Source organism: Plectrocnemia conspersa, unplaced genomic scaffold, assembly GCF_051122295.1.
Source record: "Plectrocnemia conspersa isolate PC_06_02 unplaced genomic scaffold, ASM5112229v1 ptg000007l, whole genome shotgun sequence".
In the NCBI taxonomy this organism is placed as follows: Eukaryota; Metazoa; Arthropoda; class Insecta; order Trichoptera; family Polycentropodidae; genus Plectrocnemia; species Plectrocnemia conspersa.
The window spans coordinates 9,612,176-9,637,280 of NW_028277171.1; the positions used below are offsets into that span (position 1 = coordinate 9,612,176).

General features: G+C 29.5%; 2 protein-coding genes across 2 annotated transcripts in view; one reads left to right on the forward strand and one right to left on the reverse strand.

Moving 5' to 3' along the window:
• Window positions 1-25,105, reverse strand: part of SP2353 (EGF like, fibronectin type III and laminin G domains protein pikachurin) — a 185,904-nt gene that overhangs the window by 64,862 nt on the left and 95,937 nt on the right. Inside the window, exon 7 of the mRNA XM_088188915.1 lies at window positions 4,692-4,836. Coding sequence (XP_088045041.1) covers window positions 4,692-4,836 — 145 coding nt within the window. The remainder of the gene's footprint in view (window positions 1-4,691; window positions 4,837-25,105) is intronic.
• LOC148233872 (GDP-L-fucose synthase-like) lies at window positions 19,707-22,206 on the forward strand. The gene is made up of 7 exons (XM_088188885.1): window positions 19,707-19,861; window positions 19,933-20,047; window positions 20,141-20,269; window positions 20,338-20,411; window positions 20,488-20,627; window positions 21,767-21,895; window positions 21,971-22,206. Exons 1-7 carry the CDS (start codon window positions 19,707-19,709, stop codon window positions 22,204-22,206), a joined length of 978 nt encoding a protein of 325 aa, XP_088045011.1.

A 25,105-nucleotide genomic window follows, 5' to 3' on the forward strand; every position in this document is an offset into this window, starting at 1 on the left:
CCGTATAGCGAGGTATGGGTGTATTCAAGCAGATCTTTGAATTTAGTTGAGAGCCACGCAGTCTCCAGAGACGCAGAAACTATTCAGTACCGATTATATACGCAATACAAAACCGAACGTATATAAAAAATGTAATACTTTTAGTGATTATAATAATTTGGCAAGGAACTGTGAACTAAAAAAATTACTTTCTGCGATGATATACGGAACATATATATCAATACATAAATCAACTAGATTCTCCTATTTCAAGAATCAACAAAAATGATGGCATTATTTTTGTAATATTTGAATAGAGAAGCATTTTACAAGTTGGATTTGCATTGTTTTATTTTGGATCTAAACGATTTTTTTAAGATAGTAAAGTATCTGTAAATATAGTCTACATATTACAAGTGGCAACTAAATTATTAAAAGCAAATTCAAGATCTTCAACACTCTGGGTCGTAATTAACCTTCACTAAATATGAAATTAAGGTTCGGTAACTTTTTAAGCTGCTTGCGCACTAACACGTCCGTATGATTACGTTTACGTTTACGGTTAGTAAGGTTGCGTGAATTTGAAAGCAGGCGATTATCGCCTTTTCATTGTTGTTCTGTGTATCTTCTATATTCGCTGCAATAAATTAACATAAGAATTAAGCTAAGCTATCCTACGAGACCGCACGTGAGGGAAAACAGCGGACTCGAATCTAAAATTCATGAGTTGCACCCCGAGAGCGGCGAAGCCTTAAAAGGCAATTTAAAAAAAGGAGAACTTTAAGTGAGCCTTCATTTACGACAAAGCTTCGAGCGTCTATTATGCTATGTATAACGGTAGTGTGAAGAATCATATTTTTTCTAGCCAATTTGATTTACGGGCTTTCTTTCGAGAAGCGGGGAAATAGAGATGGAAATCTCGACGTTCTACGGAATGAGGTTACTTTGTTAAACGTATGTAGATCTTTAAGTACATATATATCATACGTCTATTTCAAATTATTTAGAGATTATTTCTGTATAAATCACAAAATGAAAAAATATTAAATTTGTATATTATAAATTTATTTTAAATATACAATATGATTCTTGATGAATATAATTACGTATAAACGCTAATAGGGTGATGGGTCTTTTTCATACCACCCGATAAAGCATTAAAGTACCGACCGTACAACAGAAGATTATCGCTCAATGCAGACCATACGTGACAATAGGCATACATCACAATAACCATTTTGATTGACAAGTGCTATTATTTGATATATTGTTTCGATAGCACATATCGAGCATAAATTTCAATGCATCTCGAAAAGCATTCCAATAGTGCTTCAAACCTGCTTAAATAACAATAGTCAAACGTTTTCAATATGTAAAAAACTAAATGAAACAGTTAGATATAACACCATACATCTTAATGGAAAATATATGGGGTTACAACTAATCTAATTACATACTTCCTTCGTTATAATTAGCCGTCTAAATGCGGACCAAACCTCCGTTCAAACCTAAAAACATAGTCAATGTCTACAACTAGAGCTCTCTATCTTGAATTGACTGTTTTTTTAAACTTAGATTAATGATATACTGAAAAGATCAAAAAAGCAACCGCTTCCCTCTTTACATGTAGGTCACGTATCTATACGAACGTAATTGTATCACAATAATATATCTTATTAAGCAAAATAGTTTGTCTTATATTAAAATAATCACCCATGATACAAAGCCAGGACTTGGCCAAAATATTTGCGGTAATTAAAGGGGGACTCAATATTATCTAATTAAATATAAACAGCTATTTTATTTATGAACGTTTGTATAGTTGCATACATAAAATCAATAGATGTGTTACATTACCGCCAGTGTCACGTAAAACCAGACGATAACATCGACACACAAGGGATTAAAATCTAAATGGTGTAATTTGCGGTTTATGAGCGTAACGTCGTATTCGGTTTTCATTAAAAACTGACATATTAATAGCACTATTTCATCATCGCTTTTCTTTTTAATACAGTTTTTTCGTACTTGCATATTATAATGTAAAGTATCATTAAATGTACATATATATTTATAATACTTTCACTGGCAATATTAGCATATGCGGATAGTGATAAAGTTATCTCCAATGCTCTAAACAGAAAATTATAAAAAAAGCGACTATATTGATATATATGTGCATTTCTACTATTAAGCCAGAAAAATAATCCAAAACAATTTTTTGTTGAATAATATATTAATTTGTAATATTTATTTTTCTTTCGAATAGAGAGATTGAAAGATCTCATTACTTTTATTGTATACAAAAAATAAATTTTCTGCCCTCATGGGTTACCCACTAGCCACATACGTCTTTGTACTATTGTCTGCGACATATATTTATGCATGTGTGAACGAATGTTATTTGTTTGGTTATCCAAGCGCGCATCCAATCTGATCACGCGCCCACATGTGGGCATATGTATGGATATAAAAAGGCAGAGACGTTATTTCTAAGCCAAAGTTTCTCGTGTTATTTGTGATTCAGCCGTCATTTGAATCTGGACTACGAGCTGTGCCTACTTGGTATTCAGTCTTTATCCCAAGTCTCTAGATGTGGGCATACGTCTCCCAGAATCTGTGTTGCAACAACACGCTCTGGTGAAAATGTAGCTTTAAATTCTTGTATTACGATCGATCGTAAATAAAAAGGTCGGATGATAAAGTTTCATTTGTCAGCGATGGGTCAAGAAATAGTAAATAGAATATGTATAAAAAAGGAGCTTTGAGTTTTATTTTTTCTTGCCAATTGTTATTAGTAAGCAAATGGAAAGAAATACAGTATTATTAATAAAAAAAAATGTATACATTGTGTCAAGCAAAAAATATTGACATAGCTTTATTCGACAATCGTAAGGGAAATTTTTGTACGTTACATCAGATAGCATAATTTATTTTCTAAGATGCATTATCGAAAAGGTTTTATTTATTGTTAAGCCTTTGTACAAAAAAACAACGTTTATTTGTTATTTATTCAGTGGCGGCTCGTAGTAATATGTCTGCTAATATTTTTCATTTATTGTTTATTGAAATATATATAATGAACGTAGTAATAATCATAATAATGATTTATTTAATTATATTCCAACTCTAATAAAAATATTTTTTAATACGTGCCTAAGATATAATAAAGATTTTATCAAAAACAAAATCAACATTCATTAGCAGTATATTATTTATTTATAGATTTTAATGTTGTTGTTAGATTATAATACATTTTTTTTTGTCAAACTAATTTTTATAAAAGAAAAAAATCGTTAGAAATATTTATATAAATTTTAGCGACCACTGATAATAGTTGCGTTGCAATTAATTCGTTAAACAAGTCATAAAAAATTGATAAAATGGCGTTTCAGTAGCATGGATGAAAAGCATATTGGATATTTGATTAGCGATTTATCTTATTAAGTAAAATAAAAACTGAAACAAGACATATTTCAAACCCCAAAAATTAATTAATACTGTATTGCAGTTTTAGGATTATCGGCCGTTAAGCAGATTAAAAAAAAGTTTCTTTGTGCAGAGAGCAGGTACTTATAATTCCATTGTTGCCGGATTTATGCAGTTAGCAAACAAAAAATGTATTTTGATAAAAACTAAAATAATTATATTACATATATATATATATAATACAAATATATTTTGTTTAATGTAGTTGATAAGATAAATTATTTTTTTTGCTTTCTTTCAAACAACCGACAAATTCGACAATTTGCGTGTACAATGACGCACAAAGGCAGTACTTTTTCAACCCTAACCATCATAAACAAAATTATCACACACCCCAACAAATCGGTTATAAATGCCATTCGTTATTTTATTGCGGCGAGTGCCATATAAAATTTCATACTCAGTTCGCTTCTCGTCCTTGTGTGAGTACAATGCGAGAAAAAGAGTATCGACGGATCGCAATCGGAAATAAATAAAAGGCGTCGAAAGTGAGAAGAGAGAGAAAAGGTGAGATGCCCTCGCAGATTCTATTTACACTGCTCTCTGAATGGAGACCTTTTTGTTCGGAATCGTTCTGTGCAAACGTCTATATAAATCATTATCGTTCCGGAATTTCCCGGTAACGCTATCCTACCGTTTAGTACCGCACCTTGTGAGATCACACACTGTGCAGTTTCCCTGCTGGACCACTTCGCACTGACTAATGGGAGTTTCGTATTTATGTACACACCATGACGGTCGTTTGTTATGTCTGATATAATCTCGGCTTTATACGACATATGAGTATAATATGTATAACATAAAATATGTGTGTAATTCAGTAACTAAATCCATTCTTATGTTAATAATATGCCTAATCATTTATAAACCCTAAAATAAATAAAATTAAATCTTGAATAATCCGCTGGTTAATAATAAATCTGTTAGATACAACATTTTCCAATGTCTTATGATATACTAATTTATTTTACAAGAGCAAATTATATTTAAAAAGAAAGGTTACAGTACAAATGCACTTGAACCTTACTTAAGCTTTTAACGATGAAAGTTTTTCATTATCTGGTCTGTCTAAGATGAAATTAAATTATATGTTTACGATAATGTTATATTAATTTAACTTAATGTACTTTGCATGAAAAACAGTAATTCAAATTACACTTGAAACGCACTCTTGCCTACAAAAAACATGCTCATAAAATATTATATACATATATAAAAAATACCTTAGATCTTCCTTGAACGTGTCTTCCTCCATTAAGCTGAATCCAAGCATCCCACCTTCTTCTATATAGAGTTAAAGAATTCCATTGATTTAGAAAGATAGTGGTGTCGGATTTTACAACGCCGGGACCGGAACCGCAATCAAATCTGTGGACAAAAAATACACGATTTTCATTTAATTTTATTGTTGTATCAATAATTTTAATTACTAATTTTGTAAAATTTGAGAGTTCCATTGATTAAAACATATATATGTAGAGGGCTAATGAGCAAACTTTGACCCACTGCTCATTATTAAAAAAAAATGAAATTCATATAAAAAGTTGATTCTCGAACGTTTTTAATTTAATCGTATATATTTTTTATTTTATAAAACATACTAGAGCACTCGCAAATCATTTTTCGCGACACTTTTCATTGAATTCGGCAATTCAAAATTGCGTCGAGTGATCTGTCCCATATATCAAACGTGTATGGTCCATTGACGCTCGATGTCCGCCTGTGACCGACGTTCGGTGTTAATTGAATTTCGATGCGAATTAATTCACCGACGGACTAGAATCGATCCTTTTCAACGACAGTGACCTCATACTCGATAGGAAATTTAAATGTTGTCCGCTTCGGAAGCTTTAATCAAAGTCATCGGATAGTTTCTGTAAACTTTAAATATATACAAATTTGACAATATGAATTAAATTAAATTTAGAATATTGTTTCATCATTTAAAATTTAATAAGAACTTAATAAAACAATTAAAATCATAAAATATTTTATAGTTCCAGACATAACAAAAATATTAAAAAATAGCTAAAAATACTAGAAGCTTTAAATTATTATTAAATCAGCCTAAAGCATTAAAAGACCACAATTTATTAAGCGTTTTTTGCTGTGAGTGAATAAAACTATTAAATGCTTTGTGTTGAAGTCCACAAAAAAAAAACAAGACAAACACCTCTAAAGCTTTCACTTCGCAAAGAATAAACAACTTATGCAAAAACAAACCAAGATAAAAGAGACCTTATGCAAATCATCCGGAAAACTCTCAAGATAAAAAGCTGATATAAACATAAGTAAGATAATCTGACTTACATAAAAATATGTTACAGGAAAAGAGGTGTTCCGCTTAAAATTACCCATCTGCTAAAAACTGCTTTTTAGTTAAAATATGTGCAAAAAATATGCCGGAACATCTTGGTAATCTTTTATAAAGAAGTCATATATCCAGTTCTGAATATAAATTTAATTTACTGTATTTAAAGCAAATGTTCACAATAAAATCCAAAGTTTTGTCCAATTTTTTTTTTGAATCTTCACAACTCCTTTCTTATCACTGTCCACTCTGTATGCAGCTGTGATTTTAACGGACTTCTTGGAAGCACCGAATATCATTGCCCGGAAAGAATTAACTAATTTCTAAATAAGTTTCGTTAAATTGAAAAAAAGAAGGAGAATTTTGCTTCTTAAAAACCGTGACTACAGATGTTTAATTAAAAAAAAATAAACATGATATTGAAATAAAAAGTACCGTGTAATTTTTAAAATTACCCGGTTCTCAGTTCCTTTAACCGTGCATATCTCCGATTTTGAATTTGCATCTGCATCAGCAGTATTGAAAAATGTTGCTGGTAACATGAGATCTCTGCGAAGGTCTCAACCATCCGAACTTGTCCAGTGACATAAGATTGTAAGAAAAATAATGATCCTTGCAGATTTTATTTTTATGATCTCATAAATTATATAATATTCTACTAACAATCAACATTATTTAACCATGTCCTTCAAAATGAGATACTCGAATTAAATTAAATTAAATATACGTATGTTAGCAGGTATTCGCCAAACTTTTTACATATAATTTTAATATTTAGCTAATTAAAATTATCACTTAATCCTTTTGTAATACAGCTTCAACTTTTAGTTAGGTAAGTAGTGGGTAGATTCCAAATACCTTGATGGTCGCTAATAAGCAGGTGAAATTCACAAGAGGCGGGCGTCGCATCACTGAGTTTTGGAACTTTGGAGCTACAATTACGAGACAAGAGACGAGCGCTTTATCGCAGTTTAATCTGTTGTAGCTCGTGAAAAAGTTATTGTGCCATCCGTCACGAGTCTCCACTTCTTGCTCTTGGCCAACTTTTTAATTAAAAATTCGCCGTCGGCTCCTTGTTATTGACAATTTTCGAATTTTAAACTCCGCCCGTTTTATATCTAGGCTTACAGAACGTTTCCGGAGCTTGATTTTCAGCTAATTCGGCTCGCTGCTCATGGCCAATTTGAGATTTATTTTGCTTTAATTACAAACTTATTTAACTCTTTAGTGTAGGATTTTTTTTAGGTTTTAGGAGATTTTTTTTTTTAGGAGATTTATTTTGCTTTAATTACAAACTTATTTAACTCTTTAGTGTAGGATTTAGGTGTTATTGTTGTTTTTTCTGAAAAAGCCACTAGCATTATTTTATACAATTATGTATCTACATACGAGGGTTATATAAAAACACAATTTTTTTGAGTGACTTCTAAGTCATTACAACGTGTGAATAAGTTTATTATTTACTCATTATTCAAATTCCTAAATATAACTGTATTTTCTAAAACAGTTCAACAGTGGCGACGGATGTACTTTCATTTGTGATTACAAATGTTAGAAATAAAAATTAATTGCCAAATAGACTAGGTCATTTTAAACATAAACTGAAAGCACAATATTGCTGCAATCAAGGCTTGATAACTATTGTTCGTCACGTGAATTCTATCTGATACTAAGTAAATACATCGTTTCTATTTTTACTAGTCACCTTTATCTTACGAATATTTCTCGTTATAATAACTTCAACGTGAACATTTGGGCTCACTATTATGAGTTGAATAATGTTTTTTTATCAATATAAAACTTGTTATGTATTCCATTGAATATTATCAGTCTTTATCTAAAATATCTTTTGTGACTTTCGAGGAGGCATTAAAGGCGTATATCGAAGTGGCGCGTTACATGAAATAGCCATTAAAATGCAATATATTCTTTTGATAGTCTCGTGGTGTTTGCATTTCGATGTTAAATCGCCTTTTTGCTCGTTAACTTGAGTCGTTATAATACGTAGCACGCCATACGTTAAACTATAAACTGAATATTTCAATAATTTTCAAAAAATAAACGATCAACCCAAACGGCCATTTACATGTATTTTTATAGATATAACAGCTGTGTTTCCTGAATTGTAAAATCCCTAAATTATTTTAATTTTCATATTCTGGCTAAGAAAATACTAAATTATTATATACTTTTTAATAATAAAATAAATTATTAATAATATCGAGACCATTCGTAATTGTTGCAGCGAAATAAGTCGCAAAACAAACAGGCAACAAAGATTAAGGGAAATTAAAAAAATACAAATAAAAATTGTTTGTTTTGTAGATCCTAATGAGATTGATTAAATATGCAGTTAGAATTGATATATTTGCAATCTAACAATAATCTGAATTCTTTGTTACAAAATTAAAATGTAGTTCAGTTTTATTATTTGATACCAGAAAATAATGATAGCAATATTTGAACATTTTCTAGAAAAATGATTTATATTTTATAACTTACATCTGTAAAGAAACTTTTTCTAGATTGAAATATTTAAAATCAAAAACCGTTCAAAACTGACTGAGAGTCATTTGAAAGATTTTTTGACTATTGGTGCTTCTAAATAGGCACCAAATATAAATAAAATAATTGAAAGATCTACAAAACAAGCAGATCAATCAAATAAAATATTTGTGTTTATTTGTATTTTTTGTTTGATAATTTTATATATATCTTCATAAGTAATTTAGAAAAATGCAATAAGTCATATTATTAATACTATTTTCGTATATATTTTAAATGTTCACATGCGGCCCTATTTCTAAAAAGTTTGGGATCAAGAACTAAAAGCAACGTTAGATTAGTATTCATTCTAGGGTGCAAATAAATTAAAACACAGCTGTACAGAATGACTTTCATAAGGGAAAAAACAAGTATATATAAAAAAAAAAATTTCCAATATGTCAGGCGTCATACCAATGTATTACAGTGGGGTAAACAATATAATTAAGTACTAAGTAGCGAAATACAAGATTAAAAAATCAGTGATATTCACATATTATTTATAAACTAATATTATAACTAAAAATGAATAAGTATGCTCTACCTAGTTTATTTTTTTAATTATTCATCTATAAGCTTTTGAAATATTAGAAAAACCTATAATTATATGATAATAAATAGTTTAGATCCCTCAGAAACATTAGATTTTGAATCCAAGCCTTTCTGATATTATTTATCGACAGCTTAAAATAAATCGAATCTGAAATTGTATTCAGTTTCAAAATGATCTTGCAGTTGAAAAAATATATACAAGCCTTTGATGTCGTTCAATGCATATATAGCCCCTATAATGGATCATTTGGGAAAGCCATTAAAACATTCTCTCTCGGGGCTATTGTTGTTGATTTTTCTCCATTGCAATATACTTTTACATGATGCAATATTTGAGAATGCCCTCGGAATATTTGTACGAAGTACGTGACTCTCGCCGAAAGCTAATATCCCGAAACGCGGTGGGAATTTCAATTTAATTCGCTTTGTATTAAAAATATATTATAGGCGGAACGTTTCGTATTTTGTCAAAGGCTCGAAACTCTCAACTTTTTGGCTTCGCCTAATTAACGAAATTTGGAGAAAGGAACGCAATTTGTTGTGCGTTATTTTCAAACAATGCATTCGTGTGATCGTAAAGTGCGGTTTTGTCGCTATGGTTGCTTTTATGTAATTGGTTAAATAAACAAATTATCCAAGTTAAATATTTCAATATTAATAAATACATAATTTGTATAATACTAAATACATAAATAGAAAGAGAAAAAGAATTATTTTTGATAAAACCATACTTGAATTCAAAAACAAATTTGTAGTTTAAAATATGTTACTAGTAGAGTCTCCAATTCGAGTAATCGAGTACTCGATACTCGAGTATACTTGTCTATTTTTCAAGTACTTGATAATCGAGTATTTTGAAAATTACTCGATTAATACTCGAAATTAAAAAATTTTGAAATATTTCAGAAACAAAATTAACTTTAACTCGGTCCGGTAAAGGTTAACGTCTTGCTTTTATTTGGCGTTTATGCCCGAAGTCCCGAGTTAGAGCGGTTACTATCAGGTATAATTTTTTCATAGTTCCATAGTTGCATAGTTCCGGTCGTCGGCTATGTTAGTGGGTACGACGGAGAAATTTCTTTTGTGTTTTCTGTTCGACAGTCCCGACTTATCTAATTTATGGCAATGAACAATATGAAATATCAACAAAATACATTTTTAGGTTTTATGACTATGCAGTTGTAGCGTAAAGTGTTGTCAATTGTTTATACTGATCCCTCAGCTTAAAATATAAATCAAAACAATTGTGTGTTTTAAAGGCATTTAAAGTAAAGTCAGTTCTTTGCGAACCGTTTAGCTCTAGAGTGAAAGGGATTCACCCAAATACACCTTCGAAGGATATAGATTTAAATTCTTCGCATTAATCAGAAGGAGTAGAATATTGTATATTGTTAAGAAAAAAAATCTATTCAAGAAGAATTACAAAATGCTATTTTGTCAATAGTCGAAGGAAATAAGAGAAAAGCAGAGAAGGGAATGAAAGAAGAGAACATAAAAAGAGAGTTCAAAAAATTGTATATCTATAAAAAGCGAACAGATATAAATTAGAAGCCTTATCCAACGCGTTAATGACAATAAGACCAACATCAACAGCAACGGAAAGGGTTTTTTCCATAACAGGAATAATAAAACCAAAGGTTAGCAGTAATATTAAATTCGAGACACTTTTTGCATTATTGTTTTTAAAAAGTATGTTCGTGAAGTTAAAATAATTGTAAAAATGAACATACTAAGTATTTTATTTATTTATTTATATGTGCACGAATTTGAATAATAGCTATTTTGGTACATTTGGTAAATACTCGAAAGTACTCGAGTACTCGAGTATTTTAAAATTTTAATATTCGATACTCGAGTAGTTGATGGTTCAAGTAATTGGAGACTCTAGTTACTAGCTTTCGTATCAGGCTTCGTCTGCGTTCCATTCAAAATACCATTGTATTTTTTAAAACTTGATCACATAAAATGTTAATTGTTAAATTATTTTTACCGAAGCAGATACAAAACTAAATTATCAATTAGCCTAAAGTATTATGAAAATTCACTAAAACTAAACGCGCAGCTCAGTCGACGCCAAAGTTATGAACTTTGGTGGAAAAACTTTTGTCGGTTCACAAAATATTGCTGACTGAAATATGTTTCACCTTTCACTCAGTTGCTCTCTTCTTTTTTTTGTTCTTCAGTATTAGTCTTCAGTGTTGACCAACGAGAATACTGAGCGTTCAGATCTTGGATTTTTACAAAAAGCCACGACAGTTAAACTTAGACTTTGGTCTAAAAATATATTTACTGTATGCAATGAAAATAATAATCATGACAAATTTATCAAGCGTCTTATTGGCAACATATAGTCGGCTTAAAATCCGAAAAGGCAAATCGTCAGAAATCTATAAGATTTTAACAGTTTTTAAGAGTCCAAATTCTGTAGCAGCATAATTGAATAACAAACCTTGAGGGTAAGATTGTGATATGTTACTTCACTTTGATTTTTTTAAACAAAATTAGAGATCTAGAAATTTTTTTTTGGTAGAATATTTTTAAGTTTGGTAAAATAAACGTGCTGATATTGACATCAGATGACAAAAATCAGGTGACAAACCATGGGTTGTAAGTATTTATGTAAATATTTAAAATATGTATATTTAAGTCATCTTTTATTGTATCTGAATAATATTGTAGTAAGTGAAATAATTTTCTTAGCTTTTACCAACATAAAAGTACTCTTAAAAATTCACATTGTAAAAATCTCATATTCAGCTTCTAGCAATAAAGATAATGACCAATGAATCATATATGTAGTATACGAAATATACCGTGAATCAGCAGAGTCCTGATAAAAATTCATGTTATTAGTTTTAAAGTTACACTTTAATTAAAATTTGCGTAACATTCTAGTAAATTTTTGATTTACATTTTTATTTTTTTGCAAACAATTCATCAACGTTTTTATCAACACAAGATAACAGCTATAAAATGTATCATAGTATATAAAATACTCACAAGAGAATGCAATTACTCATAAGTGAAAAGTCGTTTGCCTTAAAAGCATAAATTTGTATTTTCACATGAAAATGATTTATTGCACAACTTAAAAATAATATAATAGTACTGTTTTATCCAAATGTTAATTGGACAAATAAAGCGCGATTGGTTTTATGGAACATAAATTCTCTATTTAGAGTCGTTTATTTAATATATTATTCGTTATTTTTTGTATAGAAACAGACTTTACGAATATATTTTTTAAAAGGCAACCAACTTTTTCATTACTTCGATTTCATTCTGTTCGTTGACTTGAATACATTCATGTTTTATATCAATCTAACCCTCATAAGTAATATGCGTATATTTGTATTTTTTCAGTCAACATAAAAAATTGCGAAAACTAAATTAGGACTTTATTTCACAAAAGCACTAGTAGCATAATTTTAATTAGTGTAATATAACTATTATATAACATTAATAACATTAAAGATAAATATTAGCATATTTTATGACTGTAAATATTTTTTTATAATTGCTCGTGCTTCAATATTTTTTAATTGACATTATAAATTTAACGCCCCGCTTTTACCGCATAATGTTTATCGTCGAGAGCGCGATACTTCAATAATACTTTTTATGACTCGGCACGCACACATTAATATTTTTTCTTTGCTACAATTTTAACTTTTAAACATGCCGTGAAAGAGCTTCAGACATTTTCACGCCAATATATTTTGCTTTTAGTATAATGAGCGACAATTTCGCACTTGTATTTTTGGGCGCACAATACCAACCAACGCGTAATGAAATATTCATATCCGAAGCCGCGAAATGATTCATGGCTTTTTTTATTTGCACTTTATTACAGTGTACATTTTGAGAGGCTGAAATAAAAGTTGAGCTTCCTCTCCGGAAGCGTTTTAGAATTGTTTAAAATGTTGTGTTAAACACCAGACACGGAGATCTAATATTGATCGTAAATTCATAAATTTGTGTGCATTATGAAAAATTGTATAATGCGAATGCGAATAAATAGCGTTTATTATTTTAATTTTTCATATATTGCTTAAAATAATTATCTATTTGTGAATTTTGAATATATTTTTTAACATCTCACGTATTTTACAAAACAGCGCTCAAAGGAGGCGTTACTCACATTAGCACTTCGCTCCAGTTTCCAGGTAAGACGTAGGTCTTACAAGCACCTACTTGCAAATATGATAATACGTTGAAAAAAATATTCAAAATATAATAAATTAATTTATTTCTATTATTTATATAAAATAGCTACATCACACAAACAGCTTAAATTGGGTTCTAGGAAAATTTACCGAGTGGTTAATTTGTCGAATGAAAAATTCACCAATTCTACAATCATCGGTGATTAACTGCGGAGTCGGTGAATTTTCCATTCGCAAATTTACCAGTTGGTGATTTGCAGTTTGTGAACTTTCTGGATACCAATGATTGAGAAACTTAATAAAATAATTAAAAAAAACATTAATTAAAATTATTAAAAAATAGTTCACACTTATTTCGATTTTTTATATTAAAAATAAAACATAATTCTGATCTGGCTGTCGAGTGAATAAGGGCATGAACCCAGTCTCCCCTAATTCATCAATCTGTCCTCTCTGTCTGCTTTCATCTCGCGCTCCTGGCAATTCTTCAAACGCATTGTTTGCCCCACCGTATTTATTTTCAGACATGAATATTATATGTCGGCCGTGTTTGTAGAAATATTAATATTGCGTACTATGTGTATGCTTATCGCAAAAGAGTTTTATTTTTCGCTCGTGTATTTTTTTATTAAACATACCCGCAAACGATGAATTTTGAGTACACACGAGATCGTATCGAATGACGTGAGCAAATATGAACAGAATAATTATTATTGTGTACTCAAAGGTTAAAATGTATTTTAAAATCTGATATATGGGTTAGCTTTTTCAACAACTTTTACTACTATATATCAGTGATTTATAAACTATTTCGTCTATGTACAGAAATAAATGGCTATGAGAATTTAACCTTTACTACGTGGTACTCTATTTAAAATTTCAGCAAAATTGGTTCAGTAGTTTTTGAGTACATAAAGAAAATTGCCTTTTTTATATATATTAGAGTTGCTTATTTTCTTTTAATAATATTTAAAATAATTGGTTAAAAAAATATAGCGTTAACGGTGTGGACAAACAGAACTAGGTTTGAGATTTAACAGTTTTTGACAAAAAAACTGCATTAGTCACAGCAATCATTATTATTAATTCGTTTTTATAACCGCCATTTTGAAAAAATATAGCAGATGATGCTAGCTGTAGAATTTTACTGAGATATTTGAAATAAAATCACTAATAAATTAGTGAAAAAAATATATTTTCACAGTTTTATTGTGGCGCTTGTGACGCAACATGGCGACGCCCTCTTTTCTTGACTGAAATAAATACTGTAATAAAAATAATATTTATATCGTTTGCCAATAAGTGTAAATGAGCATTAGTTTCGTTAACAACATGCAGTTTACGAGACCATCATATGATGGGCTTCACGCTATTAACCCGACACAGCTGCCCATCATATGATGTGCATATCGTGGAATGGGTTAATTTAAACATATATATTATCAATACTTGATTAAATAAAAAGAGATAAGTTCCAACTTATCTTTAACCATATTTGTGAAACTAATCTTTATGAGTCTAGTTTTGATATTCCCGAGACAATTCCATACTTTTCTTTTGGTTTTTATGCTACAGCTTGTATAGAGCGTTCATATGAAAAAGATTTATATAAAAATATAACTGTACAATAACATTATGTTATTATTATATAAATACTAGCTATTTTCTAAATCAAATGACTCGATAAACTAATACGTCTATTATACTTCGTAGGCGAAAGGTAAAATAGTCATTGGGCACACGTTCATCTCATTCCAAAAACGTGACCTTATTTTTGCGCTCCACGTGGAAAACACGCAACCGAAAGGAAAAGGGCAACAAAACCCATCCAAAGAACGTTGTAAATCTTCGAAATTGAATTTACATTTACATGAGTCGCAACAAATCGAAACAAAACGCAAAAAAGAAGTCGCATCTGCTTGCGGTCGTTTGTCATTTATGTAATGGCTTATTGATTGTCACTCTGAAATAAAACGCAATTCGGAATTGTAAAGATGCTTTCACATAAAAATACTATCTATAAAATAACATATCAATCTATTCGATTTTCTTATTGCGTCACATATTTAAATTACATTTATGTTGCACTATATAATAATTTAATATCACGATTTGGTTAAAGTTCTAAGAAAACGTTCTTATTAAATTTCATATTAAGTAGATCGTTTTTGAAGATCAAACTTTTTTAACCTTAATATCATATATAAATAATTTAATAAAAATAAACAATATTTATTTATATATAAAATTCTCGTGAAAATATATAATATTTATACCCAAGTATTGCCTTGATACACATAAATAATAAATATTACTGTATAATGTGTAGAGAAAAATGTATTTTCCACTCAGACAGGTTGTATTTATTTATTTATTGACTTATTATGTATCTCTTGTTAAGAAACACAGCAAATTTGAAATATATTGAAGTACAACGATAATAATATATTATTTATCTCTCCAGATATAATTATTTTAAATTGAACTTTTGCTTCATTTTTCACTGATTAATTCAATAAACTCGGATTTCTGAAAAAGTGTTTTATTTTAATTTACACTGCATTTAAAAACAGGTATTATATTTGCAATTAAAGTAAAATTATATGTTTTAATGAATATTTAACATATAATATAATATATTTAAATTTATATATATATAAATATTTCTCAACACCTGTGGGAAACATCAGACAAAGAATGTTTTAACGTGTAACTTTTATTATTATTTATTTTCAACTATAAAATATTTTACGAAACCCAAAATACCTTAAATAATCCGCACATTTACGCTGGGAAACATTTTTATTACCTGCGCGTAGTTTATATGTACATAAATACAAAACTAGCGTATATTTTACACTCACACAATCAAGGACAATCATAATTCTACTCTATTTAGAAAAAAATATATTGATTTCGTTTATTAATAGGTTTATTACTGTAGTGCTACTTAATAATATCTGTGATTGGTGAAGTCTGGTAATATTCTTTGATAGAGTTGTAGTAATAATTACCAATAAGACATTAAAAAAATATTTTATTGTTTTATCAAATTGGAAAGTATCACAAACAAACAAAGTATGTTCCTGATCTGTTTATTCTACAGTTTACGAGTTTTTGGTGACACTGTAATATTTGAAAAATATTTTTATTAAGGGTTGCTGAGGGCTTAAAAAATCATATGTTATTCTCATTCAAGTATAAAACAGTAGCTTAATTTGTAAAAAACATTTTTGATATTTTGTTAACAGACAATACTTTAAACATGGAATGTTCAAATTTGTCAAGGGATCCAAGTTAAATAAACATACAGATAGCTGTGAAATGCTTCTAATATACTTTTTCTTATAAAACGTTAATTTAAATATTTTAATTAATTTTATTACCTTTTTTAAGTACACAATTAAAATATAATACATATAAAAAACGTCGGTGGTTATAAATAAAAGAAAAAAATTAAGGTACAAATTTAAGTACCTATCTGTGGTTTTCAACCTCTTAAACAATATGTGCTTTGGAATTTTGAGCTTATAATTAAAATTAAGGTAGTAGTAATGTAGTGTAAATCGTAGTTTACGGAAATTATTTTTTATAGTGTATTCTAGTATGAAAATAATAATGTTTTTTTTTATTATTTTCATACTAAGGCTTTTATAAAGTTTTTAAAGATCTATATAAAAATGTGTATTATATAATATTTACATATACAGCTCTATTTTGGATGACTGTCGCAATTCCGAAAAAAATAGTCATTACGGTGGTAGTCCACACCGTAGAAGCATATGTTAAAATGGATCTGATAAATTGTTTGTATATTAAGATAGACCGAAAGGCGGCTAGCCCTTTACAGTTTGATTCCAAAATATGTTAATTTAATTCCAGATCTAGGTTTTTCTACGAGATTTCCATTTTACATTACTGCCTGCTAACTTTGGGGACGCGGTTTCGTAAATACAATTGATTTTAATTTTAAGACTATTATATTTGCGACTGGTTTAAGACAGTAAGAACTTGTTAAAATAGCTATATCGTCAGTGTACATATCTTAACGCGCATTTTTTTGATTTTGGGATATGGTTCCCATACAAGATAAAGAGAAACGGCACAAGAAAACTTTCCTGAAAAACTTCAGATGGAATTTTACGCGGTATTGAGTGTTCATTATTTAGTGAAACAATAAAGCTTCTACTTCTCAGGCTGGAACATATTTAGCGTAGTAGTGTTGTATCTGTATAGTTTTTAATCAAACCGTAATGTATGCTCCGGCAAATATTAAATTTATGTATTGTCGAATTTATGTATTGTATTCCACAAATTTTGACCAATATAAATTACTCTTTAATACTGTCTTAAAAGTAGGCACCCCTGAACCTCACTTTATCATATGAATGGCAATCATTCTAATATAGCTAACTTTCTATGGATATCTTATCCTATTCCTGCGTATAGAAAATTATAACAACGTTTTTCTCTTTAACAAGTTTATTTATATATACAAACATCAATTATGTTTATATTTTGTCTGTATGCTCATGATTATTTCGAGACCGGATTATCCTAAGTTAAGTACTACATTTTATCACTGTTCGTTAAAGGGATTGCGAAAATCATAATATTGCGTGTATTTCATTTATAACTTTACATATATATTATATAAGAATGTGCGTGGATCAAACTTTAAGTAAAGCAAAATAAAGCGTTTAGTAATCTTTTAAACGTGTGAAAGACAAGTTAGGGAAATGTACACTGAGTCTAATAATCTGATTTAAAAAAAATAACAACTGTGAATAATTAATTATATTTCAATTAAATTAATTTAATATAGTCTGAATTATTATTAAAATTTTAAAAAGCCTTTATAATCTATATATATACTTCCATGAGAAATGGCATTAGATGTATAATTTATATAAATATATTATATAAATATGTAGTGTATTTAATTAGCTATTATACATATATTATATTTGTATAAATATATTATATAAAAAAATATATTGTATAATCATTACTCTATTAAGAAAAGGGTTTATAATAAATGAACTGTTCAAACTTGTTTTACGGTTACAAAAGGTTAACATTAGAGCAATTTCCCAGAATAAATACTTGTATGTACATGCAAAACAACAAAATGTCAAACTTTGACGCGTTAAACACGTCGTACAGTGCCGCTCAATTCACTCAAAGGGTTAAATAATGCCTCCAAAATGGATTTAATAAAGCCAAACGCGAGTACATACACATTGCTCCAATTCCTAAAACCCTCACTCGCATTCAACTAGTGTTGCCAAGGTAACGAGAGAAAAGAGAGAGAGAGAGAGATTGAGTCTGCGCGAGCTGACAGAAATGTTTATCGCGGCCATTAATGGCTTAATTTTCAGACTCTCGCGGATCGGATCGTAGTACCCTCCTTGTTTCGTTTCATTAGAGCTTCGGTAATAAAGTACAATACGAGAGACTTAACTGCCTTTTCTATCTATCTCGACGATACCCTTCACGGCTGGATAGCGTCTTGGGTTTTATATCGCAAATATTAAATTACAGCTCATGCGACATGATGGATCGCTAGTTTTAGAAATACATGTGTATGTATGATACATTCCATTATTTTTTACAATCTTGTAAGCGTATATGGCGATAATATATAGCTATGTAAAGTATACAAAAAATATTTATTGTGTAAGGGGCCTCTTTGTATTTATATATTTTATTTTAGATTTTATTATGGCCAAAACTTGGCGACTCAGGTAACACTGGCGTAACGTATTTGTTTAGACTGGCAATCTTCGGCGCGTTTGTACGCGTGCCGTTACGCGCTCGCGCCCCTTATATTGTATATTCTAACATGTAACTTCATATCAAAATAAAACCCTACTACAGCGGCACAATCTATGTCTAATTGCTACCAATTTTATCGATCTTTATGTATGTAAAAATTAAAACAGTCAGTGATTTTTTTGTATCTATACATCTTTACTCAAAATTAAAATATTTCTTATTATCTTGACAATCAACTTAATTTGTATAAAGTATGTCGTTTTTATAAATTAGATTTAAATTTATTTAATTGTACTTGAATTTTTTGTACGATTTTTTAAGATACATTAAATTTTATTAAGGGAAAATAATATACTAGATCAAAAATCAACATAAGATTCATAAAAGTTGTATAAATTAACCGAAAGCAATCTATATTTATTACTGATAAAATATAATTTATTCATAATATGAAATAAATTAAAAAAGTTTCAATTTTATTCTAAATATTTATGAGATTCATGAAAATCTTCTCAATCGATTATGACGTATGAAATATTTATGAAATAAGACAATGTGAAACAATTACTTTATGTACTAATCGCAAATAAAGTTAAAAACCATTTACAAATTGTGTTCCGCGTGGATCTGAATGCTTGTTATAATTTTTTTAACTAGCTTAAATATTATATAGTTTTGAAACTGAATACAATAGAAAATAAAAACGTGAAAAAGATAAATAAGTTGTTAAAACTCATAGAAATAGTATATTTATATACTTCGTAAAGATAAATATTGCATGTTTATATATTCTAAAACACGATTTTCGTGTAATGGACACTCAATAAATGGAACGGAATTTTTAGCAATTATTAGTTACACAGTTATTCACGAGACAGTAAATAACAATGGAAGGGAATAGCAATGTTATATTAGTGACTGGATCTACTGGTTTATTAGGTAGTGCTATAAAAAAATTTGTAGGAGATGAACAAAAAAAGGGTAACCCACAATTTTGTAACGAAACATGGATATATGTCGGCTCTAAAGATGGAAATCTCTGGTAATAAAAATAAAATCATTATTCGTAATATCAAAAAAAAATTACCTAATTTAGTTTATATTTGGTTTCAGCGATAAGGGTGAAACTGAGAAATTGTTTAAAAAATATAATCCAACTCATGTCATCAATTTAGCAGCTTATGTTGGTGGACTTTTTCACAATATAACACATAAATCAGATTTAATGGTTATTTTTAGCTATATGCTATTTAAATATATCAATTCAATTTGAATCATCTTATAGTTACATATATATTATTATAATATATGTTTTTGACAGATTAACAATTTATCCATGACCATGAACGTCTTAGAGGCGAGTTTCAATCATAAAGTCAAGAAAGTGGTATCTGTCCTTTCAACTTGCGTCTATCCTGACGTAGCTACATTTCCTATGGACGAGACAACGGTAGTTTGCCTTAATATATATTAAATTAAAATTCATCTTTAATATTATAAATATATAAAAATATATAGCTCCACAAAGGTCCTCCAAACCAAACTAACTATGGATTTGCTTACGCGAAGCGTATGATAGACGTGGCTAACAGGTATGGATATGTTTAATACTTAGAGGCTTTAGATATTTTTTTGATGTTAATACCATGAATTATGAAATGTAATAAGAGCATACAATGAACAACATGGATGCATGTTCACATCGGTCATTCCGTGTAATATTTTTGGTCCAAATGACAACTTCAATATTCAAGTTAGTCATGTTTATTCGGCTATCGTCAGAAGAATGCACGATGCTATGGAGAAAGGTAAATATATTTATATATATAATTTATTATTTTTATCTCAGTCAATTATTAAAAAAGTAAACACAATCAAAAACTATTAAGTAAGTAGTGAGACAATAGACTGAAATCAAAACATATAAATCAATGATATATATTTTATTAATTATAAGCTATTAGTAAACCTTACAATCAACAGATGTAACTATTTATAATTAAGTTCGATTTTATTTTAATTATTCACATATGAGATGAAAAAAATATATAAACATATACATGTCATGATCTAAATATATATTAATTAATAATATCGACCTCTCAGAAACAAAATAAATTTAAAAGCATATAATCAAAATAAAGCGTCAACATGATATACTCTCGTGCTGATCGACATTAGAAATAGGCGTTGTCCTGTTTTGAAAAGGTTAAAAGTTGCATTGATTCTAGAATTAAAATCATTTGTTGCCACCGATGCATCAATACGTCCTTAGCTAGGAAGATAATATAGTTCATAAGTATTACTTTGAGGTTAATGAGCTGTGAATATCAGATATAAGTGTACAGCGTACTGTCTTAAGTCAAAATTTGATATCAACTGACTCTAGGAGTCGGTTGACGAGGGGATTAATCACTCGCCGATTGACCATTTGCAGATCTTTTTTTTAAAGTGAACCCATGATTAAGTGTACTTTACAAATCAAAATTAAATGATTTTGTAGAGCTTCAGACGTACTATTTCAACCAAATTTCTTCGTGAAAAAACACCATAATTTTGACTTTAGCTATAGATATTTATTTTTATATTCTGAATAAGTAGCATAAAAAATGTTGTGACTATGACTAATTAGATATGGAATTTTTAGTGTGAGAATTTCGCCTCAGTTTTTCATCAGTAGCCTATTTTCAATTTTTTATCAGTAGCTTGTTTGTTGTAATGCGGTGAAAAAATCTCAGAAATACATTTTTTTAACAAAAAATAAAATCGGACCTTTATTATTATTATTATATTTTTAAATATTGCATAAGACAAAGTGCTCAAAATATTAGCAATACTTGTCATAATTAATACAACATAAAGCAGTCAATCCAATGCTAATTGTGACGATATCGATATTTGATTCTAAGAATTTAATAGCCTTAAACGCTTCAATAAATAATTATAGGAGACGAAGTTTTCACCGTGATGGGTACAGGGAAACCTTTGCGCCAGTTTATATATTCGTTAGATTTGGCAAAATTGTTATTGTGGGTGTTCAGAGAATACAACAGCGTCGAACCCATATTGCTTTCAGGTAGGAAAGGTTTTGTCATAAAAATCATTCTCAATCTTGATCGCATGATTTATTCGGAGTCGTTTATTTTTTCAGTCAGCGAGGATGACGAAGTGTCAATTAAGGAAATGGCGGAAACTATAAAAAACGCCATGAATTATAAAGGAGAGATCGTTTATGACACCAGCAAGCCGGATGGACAGCTTAAAAAGACCGTGTCTAACAAGAAGCTCAGAAGCTTTTTGCCCAATTTCAAATTTACTAAATTCGAAGACGCTACTAAGGAGACTGTGGAGTGGTATATTAATAACAAGCACATTGCAAGATTGTAACTATATTTAAATATGGTTTTAATTTGTATTATCGTTTTTGTTAAATTGTAAATGGATGGTTTTGTTGTATTTAAAACATTTTTTTGATTCAATCTATCCATATAAAACCGTAACTGGAAATAAACTAAACATTTTTTTCTTAAACGTAAATCTTTAAAAGGATCACATATTTATTGATTAGGCAATACTCATTAGTTTATATCACTCCTATTTTGCAAAGATACCACAAACATCTTCTAGTGCGTACACTTCTCGCATCTCGTAGCAAAAATTCTCCAAGCATCGACGGATGGTCAAAACTACCTCTTACCAACCTTAAAGAGTGCTTTATTGAATATATGCTACACTGAGAATGCAATTAATTGTATTTCAACGCTTCTATAAAAAGGCATAAGATACACATGCGGATACGATCCGTGTTATTAATATCTGAAAAAACTTAAAAACATTTTAAATAACGAGGAGTACTTTGCTTCGCAAAGATTCCAGAAAATGGTCATATTCAAGGTCTTTACGAACAAGCGTAATATACAGAATGAGCTAATACGCGCTCCGCTTAACGAAGCCGAGCATTCTCGACAACTTATCGCATTTGATGTGCAAACAAAATTTGAACACCACTACTAATTTATTGACAAAATTATTTCCACCTAAACTCTAAAAGGATTAGATCAGAGAAATAAATCTAAAAAATGTAAAAGTGACAATTGTCAATAACGAAAAACAGCCGGTTGTCTATTGACTACCTCCACAGTGACTTTTGATATTTTTGTAAAGAAAGTGAATTCAAATTTGTACGAATTCTTTAAAAAATAATATTTTACGAATACTTTAAAAATAAATTTGTTTAAGTTCTGATTTGCCGTATGTATTTCGTTGTTAAAAAGAAGAAAAATTAAAGGACGCAAATTTAATTTATGTGGTACTCCAGAATGAGCAACAATCATCGTAGTTCACATTATAGAAACTGTTGCTTAACTTCTGAAAAAGTAGCGCATGACAAACTTTTTTAAATGGTTTTTGACAGTATATATTAATTATGTACATTGGCATGGATTTTAGAATCTAAAGATTTTGTCACCGCATTCAAAAGGCATAAGAGGTAAGTAGTTGTATAACGACGTGGACGAAAACAGTGTTTTTGTCCCACTAGTTCTTACCAATAGTGGTTGTGGATATATTTGTACAGAATTATATCAAACAATCAGACTATTGCTTAAGCAACGGCAATAGGTCTAAAGTTTTTGATACACGATTTATCGCCCTTTTTGTGGATCGGAGTAAATATCCACGAATCAAATTGAATTAAAAATGTATCATAGGGAAGCAATGAAAACAAGTAAACAGCCCTTCCATATAAGGTTCTGAATGAAGTCCAGTCTAGTAAAACTACGCAATTTGGGCTTCCCAAAATAATACCATATGAAAATGTAGACTTTTATCATTTATGTTTTCATTGCGATCGGAAGCTAAAGATCATTTACTATAGACGATATTCAAATACTCTGCGAAAGTATCAGCGATATCCTTAATGACATCAAAAGTTTTTCTATCGCGATACATCAATGATGGTATACAAATATAGTATATTAATCAATTATAAAATCTGGACGGTCTTTTTTGTATTGCACAAGAACTATTGTTTGTCATATAAACAATAATTGTAATTTGACAAACTATTATAGATGTCCTTATTAAATATATAATTTCACTGTAAATTATGCTTACGCCACATCAGCTCCAATTGTTTTGAAAAAACACGAATAATCTGTCGAACTTATGACTTCCCAACTGAAACCACAGCGATTTTTGTGTTTTTAAAATGCCCCTACCAATTTGGAGTTTTGTTCAGTGATGTTTTTTTTTATGTAAACGAAGAAACTGAATTCCCAACTTCTGTATATATTGATGGGGTTACATGGTTAGATGCTTTGGTAAATTTCAAGCAGAAAAAGAAACGTGCATGATTAAAAAAGAACCGGAGATCAATACATTGACAGTATTGATGTCGTTTATAAAATGAAAATCAATTATTTGGGTTGTTAATTGATACAATAAACTCAATATAAATTATATGATATCTCTAAAAATAAACAAATGTTTTTATAGCTCTGTATTTTGTATCACTCAGGTCTTGCACAAAAATACAAACGAACTAAATAAATAAAACATGTAATATGTAATTATTGAAAATATATTTTCTTCAATCTGAGTAAATCTTTCCACAAATTTAATAACAAGTAATACATTACATCTCAAATAATTAAACACAACACGTAGATATGTAGATATTATTAATTTAACTGAGAACACACGCCGTTATAGTTAACATATCTCCTTTGTGTTATTCGAAGTAACGCGCATAAACGAGAACAATTTAACTAATTCAACATTAGCGCACAGGTGGGTTTGTGCGTTCAACAACAACACACTAATTGAAATATTAAACGTACCAATTTATTAAAAGCACAAGCGTGACAGTTCGAGAAGCAGCGTGAACCCTGCGAATAGATCAATTTTAGCCATATTGGGCTAAAGCCTTCCAATATATATGGCCCAATGCGATTTCCCGGGTAGCGGAACAAATAGCCCATTTTTCGAAAGCCTTTGCCCTTCGCAACTGCTATGTCGAAGGGACAATTCGAGGGCCGGTTCTCAAATGTAACGAAAATGTAATTTAACACGAACGGGCAGACAAAAGAAAATGAAAAACAAGGATCGCTCCGCGAAAAGACTATACGGGAAATTGTTTTGTTGTTTGTTTGTTTTTATTTTGTTGTAGGAGGTGGCGCATTATTGCTATAGTCTCATAGATGCCGAGTGTCAGATAAGCCCAATTGAAATTTAAACGAATGTTCGTATATGTAAATGTATGCATGTAAACAATTTCGGTGAAAGG

Coding starts and splice junctions, on each gene's coding strand:
- LOC148233872 (XM_088188885.1), top strand. CDS start 19,707: ATGGAAGGGAATAGCAATGTTATATTAGTGACTGGATCTACTGGTTTA. Junction 20,270..20,337: donor TTCCTATGGACGAGACAACG/GTAGTTTGCCTT, acceptor AAAAATATATAG/CTCCACAAAGGTCCTCCAAA. Junction 20,412..20,487: donor ATGATAGACGTGGCTAACAG/GTATGGATATGT, acceptor AAATGTAATAAG/AGCATACAATGAACAACATG.